The sequence below is a fragment of the Halichoeres trimaculatus genome, unplaced genomic scaffold (genome assembly GCF_033239565.1).
Source record: "Halichoeres trimaculatus isolate MK-OKI-2021-1 unplaced genomic scaffold, fHalTri1.1 fHalTri1_scaffold_4, whole genome shotgun sequence".
In the NCBI taxonomy this organism is placed as follows: domain Eukaryota; kingdom Metazoa; phylum Chordata; class Actinopteri; order Labriformes; family Labridae; genus Halichoeres; species Halichoeres trimaculatus.
Genome location: NW_027437182.1, coordinates 40,413,333 through 40,431,058, shown reverse-complemented (window position 1 = coordinate 40,431,058; position 17,726 = coordinate 40,413,333). Strand labels below are relative to the sequence as shown.

At 42.9% G+C, this 17,726-nt stretch overlaps 1 protein-coding gene across 4 annotated transcripts in view; it reads right to left on the bottom strand.

Moving 5' to 3' along the window:
• Nucleotides 1-17,726, bottom strand: part of ptprfa (protein tyrosine phosphatase receptor type Fa) — a 147,219-nt gene that overhangs the window by 23,703 nt on the left and 105,790 nt on the right. For all 4 annotated transcript variants that reach the window (XM_074667903.1, XM_074667904.1, XM_074667906.1 and 1 more), the window contains 5 exons: nt 17,110-17,207; nt 16,604-16,860; nt 13,236-13,317; nt 12,181-12,393; nt 11,432-11,595 (listed from right to left, as the gene is read on the bottom strand). In XM_074667903.1, coding sequence (XP_074524004.1) covers nt 11,432-11,595; nt 12,181-12,393; nt 13,236-13,317; nt 16,604-16,860; nt 17,110-17,207 — 814 coding nt within the window. The remainder of the gene's footprint in view (nt 1-11,431; nt 11,596-12,180; nt 12,394-13,235; nt 13,318-16,603; nt 16,861-17,109; nt 17,208-17,726) is intronic.

The following is a 17,726-nucleotide window of genomic DNA, read 5'->3' as shown; positions in this document are numbered from 1 at the left end:
TATCCAAGTTATTTCTCTTCAGAAGGGGTCTGACACAGGCTGTCTTAAAAGCAGTAGGAAACACCCCTGTCTGAAGACAATAATTAACAATATCAATAACATCATCTTTAAAAACACTAAAAGAGGTTTTAAAAAGGGATTTTGGGATAGGGTCTGAAACACATGTCGCTGGTCTAAGCTGGTAAACAACCTTTTCAAGCACTGCAGCATCAACCAGGACAAACCTCTCCAGTGTTTCCTCATTTAAAACCACAGACTTAGCCCCTTCAGACCTGAATTATGTTCCTAGGTTGTGAAAAATATAATCACTTTTTTCCCATCTATATGCCTCCAATAACAAGAACCAATCTTTCCTTTATCAACAGTAGTTAATAGTTTTTTTTGTCCATTTCAATGGACATTGGGTCTCAACAGTTGTGAAACTAAAAAAACACAATACATATTTATTACTGGAAACACATGTCAGATGGGCTTGATAAGAACAGTTTACAACTTAAAACAAACTAACAAAACCAACAAGCCAACAATAAACTTCAGATGCTATGCTCTGTCTAGGCTCATGTGGTGGCCTGGGCAGTCCAAGCCTCCCTGGAGGCGGGATCTGACCAGCCCACATACAGGCAGCACCAGGTGGGTTGATGGGCCAACTCAGCTGAGGGGAGCCCAGTCAACACAGTGGCAGAGGGTGTGCCACAACTCATTTTCTGTGGGCTCACAATCCTCTCTGTTTTTCTCATCCTGACCTTCCACTGCTTCAACCTCAGCTTCTTCCCCTGCTCTTGGTACTTCTGCCTCAATCCTGCCTTTCGCTGAAATCATTAGCAGAACGTCAGGCTATCTGTCTCTACTAAGTAGGTTTGTCTGCATTTTATTTTTTATTAGATTTCATATGTAATATTATGTTATTCTTAGTAAAACATGTCAATTTCACAATATGGCATTCACTGACTTTCTACACTCACCAACTCATGAATCTATCAGCATCTTCATCTTCCTCATCGCTTTCAAAAATGTCAATATCAGAGTCATTTCCATCGCCGATCATTTGAAGGACTTCAAGGACTGTATATTCTGCATATACAACATTTTCAAATGATTATTAATTCATTCTTTTGTTCTGGTGTACTATTTCTATTGTGATAAACTTATTCTTCAATACTGGAGAATTGAGGTCAGTGACATGGCTTCAGGCCTACTGTCCATTCTAATGGACATAAAGTTTGAGAAGATCCTGAGTAAAAGCTTGCAATTAAACATTTTATTTTACAGCTCAACTCAAACATTCCATCTTTCAATATTATTTTAAGACTATGATATCGTCACACAAATATCTATAAATGTAAATAAAGCTGTTGTAAATAGTCCTCACTTCAATGTGTGGAAGGAAGTCCTGCCATGCTTCTCTTCAGCGTGCTGTTTTTCCTCAAAATGGTGGCTAGCAAACCTAAAGTGGTGTTTGATTGGTTGTTTAATGGTCACTTAAATGGACTTGAGGACTTATGTGGTGTTAAATGTTGAAAGAAGTGAAAAAAAACTGGCTGTCATTTGACGTCCGTTGTAATGGACGCAGGGTCTGAAAGGGTTAAAGGATTTAAAATTACCAGGCTTATGGTTTAAAAAGTTTAAACTGATACAATCAATTTTACTTCTGGAGTGGACTGCAAGGTCTTCGAAGACAACTCAGAATTAAAAGGTTGGTTAAAAACAGGGTTGGTGACTTGGTCAATAGTACTAAAAAGGATTTTCGGGTTAGTGAAATTGTCAGTGATTAACTTAGAGAAATGATCCTGTCGTGCATGTTTTACTGTCCTGTTGTATGTTGTCATTTTTTCTCGAAATATTTGAAAATGTACTGTAAGTTTGCTTTTCCTCCATCTTCTCTCCACAATCCTGCATTCTCTCTTTCATCTGAGAACATTGTTTGTTCTCCAAGGAGGTTTAGTGTTTGATTTAATCTTTTTTTATATTTGTAGGTGCAACACTATCAAGTGTTGACCTAAGTTTCAAGTTAAAATGATCAACATTAAAACCACAGGAGGAGGGTAAAACAGCTTTTGGGGCATCCTTTAAAGTCTCACTAAAATTAGCAGCCACTTCAGAGGTAAGATAGTGTTTCCTGACAGTACGCTCTGGGATGTCCTGCTGGATAAAATCTTTCACTTTAAAAAACACACAGTAATGGTCAGAGAGACCCGCATCCACAACAGAGGGCACAAAAGTCGATAAGCCATATGTTATTAATAAATCCAACACATTTCCTCTGTTGTGGGTGGGGCTTGAAACATGCTGGGTTTAAAATTCATAAAATTAATAAGATTTAAAAATTCACGGCTGAAAGAACGTGAATATGTGAATACGTGAATACGTGAATACGTGAATACGTGAATAGGGTCGAGTCCGACTCGAGTCACCAGATTTGTGACTTGTGACTTACTTGATCCACACTAAGAAAAGACTTGACTTGACTTTGACTTGCCTTTTCTGACCTGCGACTTGACTTGACTTTTGTCATGTGACTTGCCAAGTCACACGACAAACCTGTCTTGTTAAAGCACGTCCTGTTTAAAAACATATTAACAAATAAATGATCAGATCGGTATTGCTTTATTGTGCGCGGGTGCTCCTGACCTGCTGCGTATCAGAAAACCTGGCATCTCCTCCTCCACACGACGCGACGTGCCTGCATGAGTTAAATGGGCGGTCAGCAGAGAGATGAAGGGCACGCAGCAGACCAACACCATCCCGAAAATTATACATTTTGGGTTCCAAGATTATCAGACAACTGCAAATAAAAGAGCAGCAACATGCAACATCTGCAGTGTTAAAGTTTCTGATACTGCAGGCACGACGTCGAATTTCATCAGACATTTCCGGACAGCTCATAAAGAAAGGTGAGTAACATGATGTATGAGAAGTTTGATTGTGTTTTTTTTTTACACCTGGGCCTTATTTTTAGGATTAAATATATACGTACATTCACCCAGTCAATTTTGGAAACGTCGTTTTCCAGAACTTTAAATCACTTTGACCTGTAGCATCTCTATATCAGTGCATGGGGACGAAAAATGAAGCCGCTAAATCACACATGTTAAACAATCCCAAGTGGATACCGATCATGATGTAGGCAGACAGAGTAAGTAAGTAAGTAAAATTTATTTGTATAGCGGTTTTCACAGATAAAAATCACAAAGTGCTGTACATTGATAGGTGCAATAAAACAAACTTAGAGGGGACTAAAAAATAAAATACCAAAACCAAAAGACAAACATCATCCAAAAGCTTTCCTAAATAACAATGCTTTCAAGTGCCTTTTAAAAGAGTCCACAGAGTCAACAATACGAAAGGACAGAGGCAGCTCATTCCAGAGTCTGGGAGCTACGGCCTGGAAGGACAGCTCACCACCAGTTTTAAAACGAGTTTTGGGGACCTTCAGGAGGTTCTGGCCTGAAGACCAAAGGGAGCATCCTGGAGAATACGGACACAACAAGTCAGCAATATATTGAGGAGCTTGACCATGCAACGCACGGAAAGTCAGGACCAAAATTTTAAAGTCAATTTGACTGGAAGCCAATGAAGCGCTGACAAAACAGGGGTGATGTGGGCTGTTCTAGCTGCACCTGTCAGAAGTCTGGCAGCAGAGTTCTGCACAACCTGAAGTCTGTTTAGAGTTGTGTTATTTAAACAAGTGAACACAGAGTTGCAATAATCAATGCGACTTGAGATGAATGCATGGATGACCATTCCTAGGTCCGATTTGGGCAGCAACCTCCTGACTTTAGAGATATTTCTCAAATGATAAAAACAGTTCTTGGTCAGCTGTCGGGTGTGACCCTCCAAAGACACGGCCTGATCAAACACAACCCCAAGGTTTCTGAGGCTGGTTTTCACAGACAAGCCCAGAGCACCAAGGTGGTTTTTGATCAGGGGAATCTTTTTATCAGGGGCAATGATCAGAGTTTCTGTTTTGTCAGAATTTATCTGAAGGTCATTTGAGGAGAGCCAGTTTTTAATGCAGGACACACAATCCAAGAACACAGATAAGTAATGAAATTCTGAGTCATTGAAAGAACAGTACAATTGAACATCATCAGCATAAAAGTGATAGGACACATTTTCAAAGGCACGAGTAAGTCGACCAAGGGGCATCAGGTATAACAAGAACAAAACAGGCCCCAAAACAGAACCTTGGGCCACTCCAGAAGACAAACTGGCCATACTGGGCATTATGTTGTTGACCTCAACATTAAAAGTCCTCCCTTTTATATATGGCGAAAACCATTGGAGGACAGCCCCGGAAAAACCTATGTCTGATTTAAGTCGATCAATCAATGTATCGTGGTCTACAGTGTCGAATGCAGATGTTAAATCCAATAATACTAAAACTGTATAGCGACCAGAGTCAGCAGCCATCATTACATCACTGGAAACCCTCAACTGGGCAGTTTCAGCGGAGTGCATTTTTCGAAATCCCGACTGAAATTTGTCATGAAAGTCATTTTCTTCCAAAAATGAAGTGAGTTGTTCAGCCAGTACTTTCTCCAAGATCTTAGAAGCAAAGGGAAGTTTAGATATGGGCCTATAATTTCTTGGCTCCACAGGATCGAGATTTGGCTTTTTAAGAATAGGATCCACCACAGCATGTTTAAAGTAGCTGGGGACCAAGCCAGAATCAAGGGAAAGATTTATCAGATTTACAACCCAGGGACCAATTACATCAAAAACCTTCACAAAGAGAGACGTAGGTACAATATCAGCTGGGCTGGATGATTGTTTCATCTTTCCCACTAAGGACTTTACATCCTGCAAGCTAACCGGAGTGAAAGAGAGCCACAATTTTATAGGTTCAGACAGAGGATGTGAGCTGTTTAGAGCGGGATTTATACTGGCCCTAATGTCTTACACTTTTTTCACAAAAAAGTTTCAGAAATTGTCACAGTCCTCCTGTGTATACACAGGCACATGTGGAGATGAAGGCGCAACAAGTTTTTCAATAGTGTCGAACAGGACTTTAGGGTTTTTCTTGTTACATGACACCAGGTTAGTGAAATAAGCTGATCAAGCTAGTTTTATCATTTAATTTAGCTCCATCATCATTTGTTTAAGATGGAGTCAATGTAATTCTAATTTGTGGCTTTCCACAGACGCTCCACTTTCCTGCAGCCTCTTCGAAAGCTACAAATAGCTTCATTTATCCACGGACAAGGCTTTTTATTTGTACCAAGATGGCTTTTAGCAGGAGCAACAGTGTTCAAGACAGACAAGCAATGGCTATTAAAACCTGACATAAATGTTTCGACACTGTCGCAATTTGCAAAAGAAGAAAAGTCAAATGAAGCAGAAAACTGACTAATTACTGCTTCATTTATAATGCATCTCTGAGTGCGTACATTGCAAGTTTTGTGCACTAATGGGAAAGATAATTTGAAATGGATACAGCAGTGGTCACTTATTTGAAAATCCTCAACAATTAGTTGGTCAATATTCAGTCTGAGAGAAAATACCAAATCCAGAAACGTGCTGCACAGAATTAAACGAGTCCATAAGAGCTAACAATTCTGCTGCCATTGTGCAAGATGGATCATCAATGTGGAGATTGAAACCCCGAGGATTAACACATTCTCCAGTTTAATAGTAGATGCCAAAAAGTCACCAAACTCATCAAGAAATTAACGAGCAGAACCAGGAGGTCGGTAAACTAAAACACAGTGAAAAGAGTGTGTGATTCCAACCTTAGACATCTGAAGCTCGAAGGAATTGTATGTGTTAGTGTCCATCAATCTGCTGCAGAGAGAGTCCCTGTAGACAAAAGCAAGTCCTCCTCCACGGCATGCGAGCCGAGGCGTCCCAAACACGGAGTAGTCCGGGGAACAACGCTCATTTAGATAAAAGTACTCGTTTTCCTGCTGCCAAGTCTCTGTGAGGCACATCATATCCAAATTTTCCTTGATGAAAAGGTCACTCAGAGAAAAAGACTTACTCGCAATCGAGCGAGCATTGAGCAGGGCAGTCCTGATGGCGCGCGTCCCTGTTTCTCCCCAGCTTGGGACCTGCCCCGGGGACTGGGCGGCGGGATCCACTCGACAGGGAACCAGGCGCAAGACAGGGTCGCGAGGAGCAGGCTTGCGGGCACCCCACATTGGAAATGAACGATCGGAGACGCTCCACACCGGCGATGACGCACGGGACACATCTTGGTCTGGATCGCGGACTGGAACTGGTCTCAGTCACCGCGCACTACCAGATCCGAAAGCACTCGGCCAGGAGACAGCACATCGGGATCGCCACTTCATTCTGGTCTGGACACCAGCCTTGGGGCCCTGCTTCCTTCTCCTGCCCCGGCGTCTGGATAGCATCATGTACTCAGCCGATGACGTAGAGCATTCCAGTTTTGGAGGGAAATACTCTGCGTACCTGGTCCAGGTGGTACAAAAACTTTCCATTGGTCCCTTAATGTGGAACGTTTGCCGATCATATTGAATAGCAGCGGAGACATAGCTACTATTAAATAACGTTGACACATCAAATAGAAATACAAGCAGGATAACAAAAAATCGAAGCAATAGACCGGTAGCTGTAGCGTTGCCAAACACTGGCGCCATCTTGCTACGTCATCAAGCCAACCAAACTCTCAACCTCTCAGCCAAGCTGAGCCGAGCAGAGCTTGCTGCTCTGACCAAACGAGGAACAAAGGGAGAGGCAGTGCAGAGCCACCAGAGGGCTGATCTTAGTCACCAAGCTGACAAAACTTTCTGGTAAGGCGCAATCAGCCGTTATTTTACATTTCACGGACGGCGCTAGCACTAGCTAGCCAGTGAATGTAGAACTAGAGCATTCAGACAGCAATGGCATATATGGTGTCGGTAACAGCAGTTTTATTACTTCATAGCAGGCGGGAAAACAGAAGTGCACATGTCACAATCATAGACTGTATAGGTCACAATCAACACCGAGGGTACGTTCAACCACAGACATATAGGTATATGTATATATGTCTATGCGTTCAACAACACAAACTTCTCGTGCAGGCGCTCAGACTACTTCCACTCAGTGTTTTCCTGTTTTGGGCTATGACACAGTCTCTGCCGCCACCTTCTGACTAGTGTGGGAACATACCTGAACATGGTCAAGCAATAACACAATACCTTGTTAACCACAAGGATTACTGATATTATCAGTGTTAATATAACAGTGCCACAAGAACAAAAATGTTTTTTTTTTTTTTAAGGTGCTACATAGGCATGCAATGAGGTTATATTAAAACTTAACAGATGTTATGACTACTTGGTAGGCAGTAATGGCAAGCTGTGTGCTGCGAATACATTGAAAATGTATCCCCCCCGTCCCAAATGTTTAGATATGAAGAGTACCTTCACTCAAAAGCAGCTCCTACGACAGACTCAAGACAGCCACCGATCTCCCAGTTCATCTCAAGCAACATGTGTACTGAAATGTGACGCCACAAAGCTCACAGCCATTCTACAAGAGTCTGGCCACAAAGAGACAGCATTCACATCAAGAGAATGGAGTCAAATTCAAGAGTTGGTGCGTGCGCTGGAGCCTTTTGCCGAGGCCACCGACCTCACTCAAGGTGAAAAAGTGGTAACCATAAGTGCAGTGGTTCCCTGTGTCCTCTCCCTCAACCACCATCTGGAAAACTTAAAAGGCAATACGTGCTACTTGGGGGCCTTCATCAAAACCTTACAGACATCTCTTCAAAGGAGGTTCAAGGGGATTTTCGTAAATGTGAAGATGGCAGACTCATCGTCTGATGCCAGCCCTTCTCTGACCCACTGTATCTGAAGGCAGCCATGCTGGATCCTTCTTTTGGCAGCATGTGGGTCATACATGATGTTTTGGTCCCTGACAACACTAAGGAGGAGGTGTCAAAGATGATCAAAGGTATGTTATAGCTTTATAGTAAATGCATGTCAAGTTAACCCATGTATAAAAATATATTATGGTGTACACATTTTCATTCTTTGGGGATTGAGTGATATTGTTTTTGCTCAAGACTTGACTCTGGAAGAAGCAGTGAAAGTCACTCCAATGAACCCATGCATAGAAGAAAAAGAAGAAGAAGAAGAAGAAAAAGAAGAAGAAGAGGTCCAGGCGACAGAGCCACAGTCAAGCCTCTTTGCATCCTACCAGAACAAGAGACAAAAGAAGGACTCAGCTTCAACACCTCATATGCAGCTCACACACCTCCTGGACATTTGTAGTGGACAGGACTGCCTCCACTTCTGGACACTGAACAGACACACCCTTCCTTCTCTCTTCAAGGTTGTGGTAAGACTGTTGCATATCCCAGCATCCAGTGCCCCGGTTGAACGTGTTTCGCCATGGTGGTGTGATCATGAGACCCCATCGTTCACAACTCAGTGCAAAGGTTTTAACTAGTTTGATTTTTTGCAAGTGTAATGGCCACTGGTAATGGCTCACAATTCAAGATAATCTAATGCTTTGTTACTGTAGGCTCACATTGTTTTTCACATTTCTTTCTCTCTCTCTCTCTCTCTCTCTCTCTCTCACACACACACACACACACACACACACACACACACACACACACACACACACACACACACTCACTAACTCTTGTTGAATTAAGCACATTTCAACTGTTCCTTTGTTTCTTTTCATATACAGTATGTGATCATTGCCACAGATACCCGACCACAAATTCTAGTATTTCAGTATGTGTGCACATTTACCTACTGTGCTTCACTCATTATTTCATGTGGAGTAAGTAATAAAAACCTGTTTTAAAATCATTCATTTTGAGCTGATTCATTAACTTGTTAGCTTACATAACAGATTTGGTGAATACAGACATTTGAAAAAACTATTGAATTGACTTGACTAAAGCTCTGCTTGGACTTGACTTGCTTGATCCTCCTATAGATGACTTGGACTTACTTGAGACTTGAGGGCTAAGACTTGTGACTTACTTGAGACTTGCATGTATGGGACTTACTCCCATCTCTGGTATCCAACCACACTTGGCCAGTTGTACACAACTTTGTGCAACTGGTGTATTCACTGTCCAGAAGACCTACCATTGTTCACCAACCTTTGCCATCCCCAGTCAGCAGGACTCTCTGAGTTTGGTTGATGCTTGGTTGCCTGCCTGATATACAGCCTGCCTGATATGCAGTAGGTTCAGTGTGTTGAAGCAGAGCTGCTCTCGTTGGAGGGATGGCTTCATATGGTCTCTGCTTAGGGGGGAACATGTCAGGTCTAGCCTTATCCACACTAACAGCTGTACTTGAACTACCGTAGGTCTGGACCATAGAGGTCTGTTTTTATGCTGAAAGGCCTCAGGACAAATGTCCCAGGTTTTCCAGGCAGTCTTTCTGCCTTTGTTGTGAAAGGCTGAAACAGTATCACAACCTGTGAAGGCTGAAAGAACGGTATGCCTGTGGTCTTCATTGGTCCAATAGCACTGCACAGGGTAACCCTGCATAGTCTGGCATCAGTACTCAAAAGAGTGCCCCTTAGAGAGTATTTGTACCAAATTTCATGCTAGCATCACTATTTGAACGACTTTCTTTTTAGTTGTCTGCTGCACTATAAAGAAAACAAAAACATTCAAATGGTCATATCTGGGTATTTAGAAGATTTTACTGATATCAGTGCCCTTATCTAGCTGATATTTTATGGATTAATTCCCTCAATAAATTTTACCTGTACGAAGAACAGCTTTCTGTGTGTGTTTGAACTTCAAACATTTATTGACACAAAAAACTTCTCATGACACAAGTTCCTCAGAATCTTTTTCAATTTTTATTAATGTCACAAATATCCTAAGGAGTCAGCACAGTTAAGAACTAAGGGCTCTAATTTTGTAGACCAGGCTCAGGCGCAGGCGCACAGAGCGTGACCGGCGCACTTTGCAAGTTTCCTGCAGTGCCAAGAGAGGCGCAGTCCAGGCGCAGAGGAGCGCAGAGGAGCGCAGAGCTGCGTGTCCACGCCTCCCTCCGCGCAAATGGCAGAGAGGGAGGAGAAAAGCTGTGAGTGGATTTAACACAGCCGAACACTGTTTTCACCAATCAAATGAGCGCCTCTCCTCGCCTTTAAATGCCCTGCAGCCGAGGCGCAGCGTCTGATTGGTCTGAGTGATCCCCAGCACTGCGGAGAGACTGCTGGTAGCGGAGACGGTCAGAGCCGCTGTGCCTGCAGCAGGACAATGGACAATGGACAGCGGGGCACATCAGAGGACACGAAGCGTGTCATCGTGTGTGCCAGCACCCGGGACAGATTTAATCTGTTCCTTTGTCATTAATAGGAGTACAAAATGAGAGACAGTTACACAGCTGGCTTATCCATTCAGAATACTTTTGATCCACCTGCACTCCTGGTTTGTCATCGCCAAATAGCAGAACCTTTGGTGATATACTGTATACTCTCCCAGTGTCTCCACCTCATCCTCCTTACAATAATGTACTCCATCTTTTTAGATCATGTTAAAAACAGAGACTAAAACAGAGAAATATGGGAAATCACGGGTAAATCCTGAGTGACATACATTTATTTTGTCTTTTTTTCTTCGTCTTTTCTCTCCCTCTTTTCCATTTCTATTTCTATACCGCTTATCCTGTTTAGGGTCTCTCCCTCTTTTCTTTGAATTAAATGAAATGAGAGAACCAGATATATACTCAGTATCAGATGTTAAGGCTGTTTATTGTTTAATTGTAAGATGTGCATCAAACTTCCAGCTGCCGTCAGGTTAACTTTCCATTTTGACAAACGGCTTTAATCTGACATCAGATGTGATGGGACAGTTAATATAGATATAAATGTATATACTGGTTCAGACAGTTATATTAAATAGTGATTACTGTGATTGTTTACTGCATTAAAATGTGCCTGACACTCTGGAAACCTGCCTCTGAGGCTTTGATGACATGTGCGCACATGTGCGCCTGTCACCAAATTACAGCTGCGTGGGGTGCGCTCCGCCTTGCGCCGAGGATAGACCAGGTTGGCGCTGGCGAGCTTTCAGCGCACTTTTTTGGAACAAAATTGTCACTGCGCCAACATGAATCTGCTGACACCTCCCCCTGGTGCGCCGTCAACTCCCCCTGGCGCGCAGTCACACCCATCTCTGCGCAGACGGTCTACCAAATTGTCTAATTGGCAGCGCACGGCGGTGTGCCGCACGAAATTAGCACTGCGCAGGCTGCGCCAGGCTTGCGCCCCCTGCGCTGCGCCACAAAATTAGAGCCCTTAGAGACTAATCATTCTGATTATTGTAATTATGGTTATTCTTTTGTTGTTGCTTTCATTGTCATTACAGAAAAGTGAGTGGAATATATTTCCACATGAAAGGAGTTCAATCTTTTTCTGGTTAGGATGTATATTACAGCCAACAAGAGAATCTAAAAGGTAAGAAAAAGTTTGACTTCAGAAAAATCACAATTAGACAACTCACCTCTTAAAGAGAAGGATGGCGATGACTATGACAATGATGAGGATGACAGCCAGGACTGGACCCATCACCCACAGCATCTCGGAGTCCTCACTCAGGTGGCTCACTCCATTGAATAGTGTTACTAGGATTGGCTCGGAGAAGGGGCTGGATGCAAATGTCCTCTGCTGTAAATTTCCAGTGAGTTTGATTAAAAAAAGAAAAAAGGAAAATAGAAACTGAGGTTGTCTATGGGACTAAAACAGGGGGCTACAATGAAACGCTGACATACGGTTCTTAACAAATCCATCAGACCACCAGCCAGTGTAAGATGTCTGCAATGGTCAAACTGATTTAATCAAACTGATATCTTTACTGTTAAAATACAATTACTGTTGTTATCCATTAATTTTCAAATGTACTCCTTCATAAAAGAGCAGAAAATATAGTAAAGCAAATAAATGTTTTTTATTGACAAATAAGTTATTTACTTTTATTTCTAAACAGAAAAAAATGTGTTTTAGTGGTTCTATGTTAGTCTGGATTCAAGTGCACTGCCTCAAATTTGTGGATAAAAACCTGAATTCAGTTGAAACTCCTCACTCCTGCCCAAAAGGGTGGAGCGTAGAGAACTCACCGAGAAAGAAAGAGTTTGATTTCAAGCTCTTCATGATGCTGGATGTTTGTCTCCTTTCTGCAGGTGGTCTAATCAATCTGTTAAGCACTGTTTGTTTTCTCAATGCTGTATATACCTGTGTGTTACTGTTACTTACAGAATCCTGTTCAGTCAGGTCAGCCAGAACCAAGAAGCGATAGAGCTGCTGACCAGTGAGGAGTCTGTTGTAGTAGCCATTGTATTTCTTCTCATCGCCCAGAGTGAATGTTTCAGGCAGATAATCCAGCTTGGCAGTGATATAAGGCTGAAGGACATTCTGGCTTTGCCTGTACACGCTCTGCAGACTGCTGTTAGTGCCAGACTCCAGGAGCTGCAGGAGGACGACACAACAGGACACCAAGACACAGGCAGAGCGTAGGTTTGATTTATTTCATATGTCAAAAAGCAAATACCAACTCAACAAAAGAAATACAAAAAGATAAACACCTGACAAGGATTCTGGCGGGGAGGACCCAAATGCATGACTTCCAAAAAGAAAACTCTTTTTATTAAATTAACAAAGTAATAAACACAAAATCACAGCTTTGCTGGTGGAAAAAAGGCAAAAGTTTCTCAAAAAACAACGGCAGCAAAAGGATCTTGGACTATAAATATGAGACATGACATGACAATCTGCCACAGGACAGGGGAAAGACACACACTTAAATACATGAGGTAAAGGGGCACAGGTGGACACACTGAGGAACAGGGATGACAATCACAACGGCAGGGAAACACCAGGGCAGGACATGTCATAGCCTGAAACGAGAGGAGAGACCAAAAAAGAAAACCTGACAAGATAAACATGAAAGACAAAACTGGTGAAACAAAAAGGTGAACTTAACGTATTAGACAAGACATATTAGACAAGACATAACAACACCCTGATAGGCTGCCAAGATCTTCAAAAAACAAAAGAAAGAAGTAAATCATACCAACTACAATGGGACAACAAACAGGACAACAGTCTCTGAACACTTCGGGAATCCAACATAAATTCAATGGCATGGACAGAAACGGAATATTCAGAAAGATGGCGCCATAAAGCCCTTCTTTTACCTCTGACAGCAGCTTTTAGATCAGGAACGAATACTCAAGAAAGCAAATGAGATAACCTCACCCCACCCCACCTCTGATCCTTAAAGAACAGGCTGTTCTGGACAGTCCACTTACCTCACCAATGTCCATGTGGTCAGGGTACTCCCACTTTCTCAACAGGGTTTGGGTTACAGGAAGGACAACTATATAAAAACATCTGCAGGAAACAGAAAGATACTGATTCACCCCCCAGGGAAGTGTAGAAATAATAATTACAATAATAGTCCATTATAAAACCAGGTAAAAACTCATTGAGATTCAAAACCTCTTTTTCGAGAGTGACCTGGACAACATGGCAAATGAACAGAGGGTGAACAAAATAAAAGCCTAAAACAAACCAAGAATTGGTGTTGATACCCTTTACCTTCAAATTATCATCAGGGGCCTGTACTAAGAAGCTGGATTAGCTCTTAGAGAGATAACTTCCTGGATAAGTTTCGGGTTTTCTGTACTACGAATGTGGATCTCTTTTTATCCAGACACATTGCCCCGGTAACTGATGCTGAACGCCAAACCTGGTCTGGAGCAGGTTAATTTCCAGGATCAGAGCTCACAGGGTGTGACAGACTGTCCGCTGACCAATCGGTTCTCTCGGATGGCATGAAAGACCGCTCAGTCACCAGTTTGCTCAGCCGGGTGAAGTCCTCCGGTGCAGGACCGCCCCCTGTCTTTTTAGACCAACATTTTTTCTTATGGGCTGTGAACAAACAATATCTTACTGATCATCATAACTGAGACATTGTCAGGGAAAAGTAGAAATGTGTGAAAATGGAATCTTTCATACTGAGCATTTTGAAGGATGTTTTTATATTTATTTTTTATTTTCTCCCACATCTTTTTTTCCCCACTGCTATTGCATCTGCAGTACAAACTGCCTATAATGAGCGTTTTCCTTGGGATTTGTAGGAAAGTGGACTCTTTCTAATTATGAGGTGGGATATGATGCTGATCACACACACACTGACTGACAACATGAATGAATAAGGACCTAACTGCCCGTGTCGTCACATGATGAGATAGGTCTATTAATATCAGCATTTTGGAAATTTACGCATTCACAGCAATCCCTCCGGCTTCTCGTGACCGCTGCCATGTTGCTCCTGGCCTGGATTATACTGTGGTACTCCTCGTATTTTTTTGCAGTATTATTTGCTGCTCCTAGGCTGCTCTCTTCTCCATTATGGAAAATGCTCAACGCCCATTTTATGTGTGGGTGCACAGATCCCAGACAGATTCACTTATCGAGTTGATAACGAGCTTCGTAGTACAGCAGATCTGGATGACGGAGATCTTGTGAAGTTCAGCGAGTTGTCGCAGAGTTATCCTGGATGACTTAATCCAGCTTCGTAGTACAGGCCTCTGGTCTTACAGGTACACCTGCTCTAAATCAGGGATTCTGTGGGATCATAGTCAGAGGATGATTAACCAATTCTACCAAACAGGAGCTAAAACACAGTCATTCAGTAAAAAAGAAACAGTTGTGGGAAACTTCAAACTGGGAGAGGACCAGACAAACTCTGCTACCAAGGTGACTGAACACAGCAACAAGACACAAAGTGATTCTTCCGCACAAGTGAGCTCTCTCTAGACTACTACTTTTTTTTTAACACCAACTGTTCAAGCTCTTTGGAGGATGCCCTTAAAGGACACACTGACGCAGTGGTTGGCCAAGGAAACATACAGCAGCACATGAAAAGCACATCCAGCTTACTTCCTCTTTGAAAATGGAAGATGGTCATCATCAGCTCAGAAGAGACAGAAACCATAAGGACCATTAGAACATCTACTGTCCTCTGGGAGTCTGAAGAGGTCTTCATAGAGGAGCTGCAGCCAAAAAGCAGAACCTCTCTGTGCATCCAAACCATGGATCCAAAAAGCAAGAACTGGGGAGCAGACAACTGTCAGCAGGTCTCTGGACTCATGGGTGTGAAAAATGTGTCTGTAGCACAGAGCACAGTTTGTTCACTGAAGAGCGCTATAATGATGAGCGTCTGCAGGAAACACTGAAGCTTGATGGGGGTTCTTTTACGTATAGGGCTGTCTTAAAGCTGTCTTAAAGCAATAGGTATATCACAGCCATCCCCTTGACTGGAGTTGCCTCCTGCTCCCTATGTGTGGTGGTTGGCATGAAAGTCACTCCCTTCAGACGTTGTTTATCTGTGGGCAGAGCTGTGTGACTCAAACCTTGAGACTTCACCCAGTTTTCAAGTGGAAACCCCCGACTTTATTGGTGTTTTGTTGAGTAGCCTCCAAGACCACAGTGGGGCTTGACAGCAGAGTGGTTCAGCCACTGCTCATATCTCTCTAGCCACAGCCATCTGCCTACTTTGAGATGTCAGTCACCAGGTTCTTGTGGGTTGCCATTATGACCCCAGCCTTCCCAGGGTCACAGTGCTCACAATGTCTGCAAGTTTTAAGCACTTCTTCACTTCCTTCAGAGCTCTGCAGGCCCTCCACGTCCATCCTGACTTTACTGTGATGTTTGCAAACCAGACTTTGGTTTTCTCAAAGTCCTCCATGACTGATGTCACTGGCAACCGCAACTTGTTTCCAGAGCTGTAGGGACTGATAGAGCCAAAGCTTTTGGGAACCGACAGCCACTTCCTGATGAAGTTTTTGATTTTCCTTTCCAAAGTTTCCATTGCGGTCAAGGGAGCTTCAGTTGCCACAGGAGTCTTGGAGTCTTAGCTTAGGTATACCAGGCAGATACTCCTCTATCATGAAATACCATCAGGGAGGCATCTGATTGGCCTTGACAACGCCAAACACAGCCAACGCCATTAAGAGCTATCCTCAGAAAAAGAAGAAGTGATGGTACAGCCTCCACATGGCCCTGATCTCAGCGTCATGGAGTCTGCCTGGAGTCTGAGGGATTTGAGAAAGTCTACATCCTCAAAGGGTCCATGGTTGGTTCCTAAAGACTGGAACAACCAACCAGCCATGATGGCAGTGATGATGATAGAGCAACAAAGAAGAGGAGGGTTGTTAAACCACAGCCCAATCTGGGTGTCGAGGTACAGGGCACTCCATTTTCCAAAGAAGGTGAAGGCAGCACATGTGTAGCAGAGCAGAAAGGAGGTCGGGAGGGAGGTCATGTGTTTCAAAGACCAAAAACTGCTTCCTGTCGTACCAGTCATAGTTTGTGGTGAGTGTATGTCGTAATCAAATAATAAGGAGTTGTTCAAGGGGCCAGAAAGCAGTTGAAAATGTATTACCACAAAACAATACTTTAATGTTTCTAATGCTCAAATGCAACCATAAAAATTAAACAAAAAACATTTTCTAGAAATTTCATGCCCTGGAATACTTTCCTAACCCACAATACTTTTCTGTCCAAAAGAAATCCTAAGTTCAAACCGTGTTTCTTCTGGCTCTGAAAACCCTTAATTGTCCCTGTCTTGTTTTCAGTAGTACAGTCTTCCAGACAAGAGAACCCTACAGACCTGACAGAGGCTCCAGCAGGCACCCTGGGCAGGCTGATGGTCACTTTTCCAGCCTCCTCCCAGTCCTCTTTGTACTGGACTGGCTTCCCTTTCAGCAGATCTGGAGCTGTTCGGATGGAAACCTGCTGCTGAAGACCGCCAGCGCTGTTACCACGGCTCATCAGCACAAAGGAATAATCTGTAGACGGCTGTAACTGTGTGATCAGTTTCCTCTTCAGGTCGCCTTGAACCTCCAAACTCTGCTGGTTGAAGAGGATCTGAAAGAGGGATGAAGTCCATTACTTTCAGTGTTACAGTTGCATTTATACACATTCACTATACCCGTTGTCTATACATTTGAGATATGGATTAAGTTCATGAAGTGAAAGACAGAAAACCCTCTAAGAATAACGTGAACCACAGACACTTACTACTGACAAGTATTCAAAACAACCCACTTCAAAAAAACAGCACAAAACAAAAGATAAACCAACTTAATCTTATTCCAAAACAAATCTTTCCGTTACCTTGAGAGGCCCGTTAGTTTTAAAGGTTTCTGGCACTTCCCAGGTCAAGAGGACAGAGGTTTGTGTCACAGCCTTCACACCAAAGTTCTTGGTGAATACTAAAAAAAAGATGTAAATTATTAGGGTTTAAAGGGTTTAAATATGAGATGAGTCAAAGTTTAAGCAGTGGTGCATTCAAGCATGAAATTAAATAAACTTGAATGAGCAATTTGGACACTGTGCATCTAAACATAACACAGTGAGGTAAAATGGTAAATGGACTTGAGCTTAAATAGTGCTTTTCTAGTCATGGACCACTCAAAGCTGCTTTACACCACAGGTCACACTTACCCATCCACACCCATTCGCTCTCACATTCACACACTGATGGACCCAATGTTTACAATGACAGCTATCCATCAGTACATCTAACACAGTCACGCCCTTTCATACCCATTCACACACCACTGACACAGCAGTGGGAGCAACTTGGGGTTAAGTGTCTTGCCCAAGGACACATCGCCATGTGTCGCCCAGAGCTGGGCAGTGAGGGCAAAGCACGTTAGCATCCAGACAGAGTTTTACAGCGGATGGCACTTTGGGGGCTCAGTGGTTGACAGAGAAGGTTAGGGCTCCAC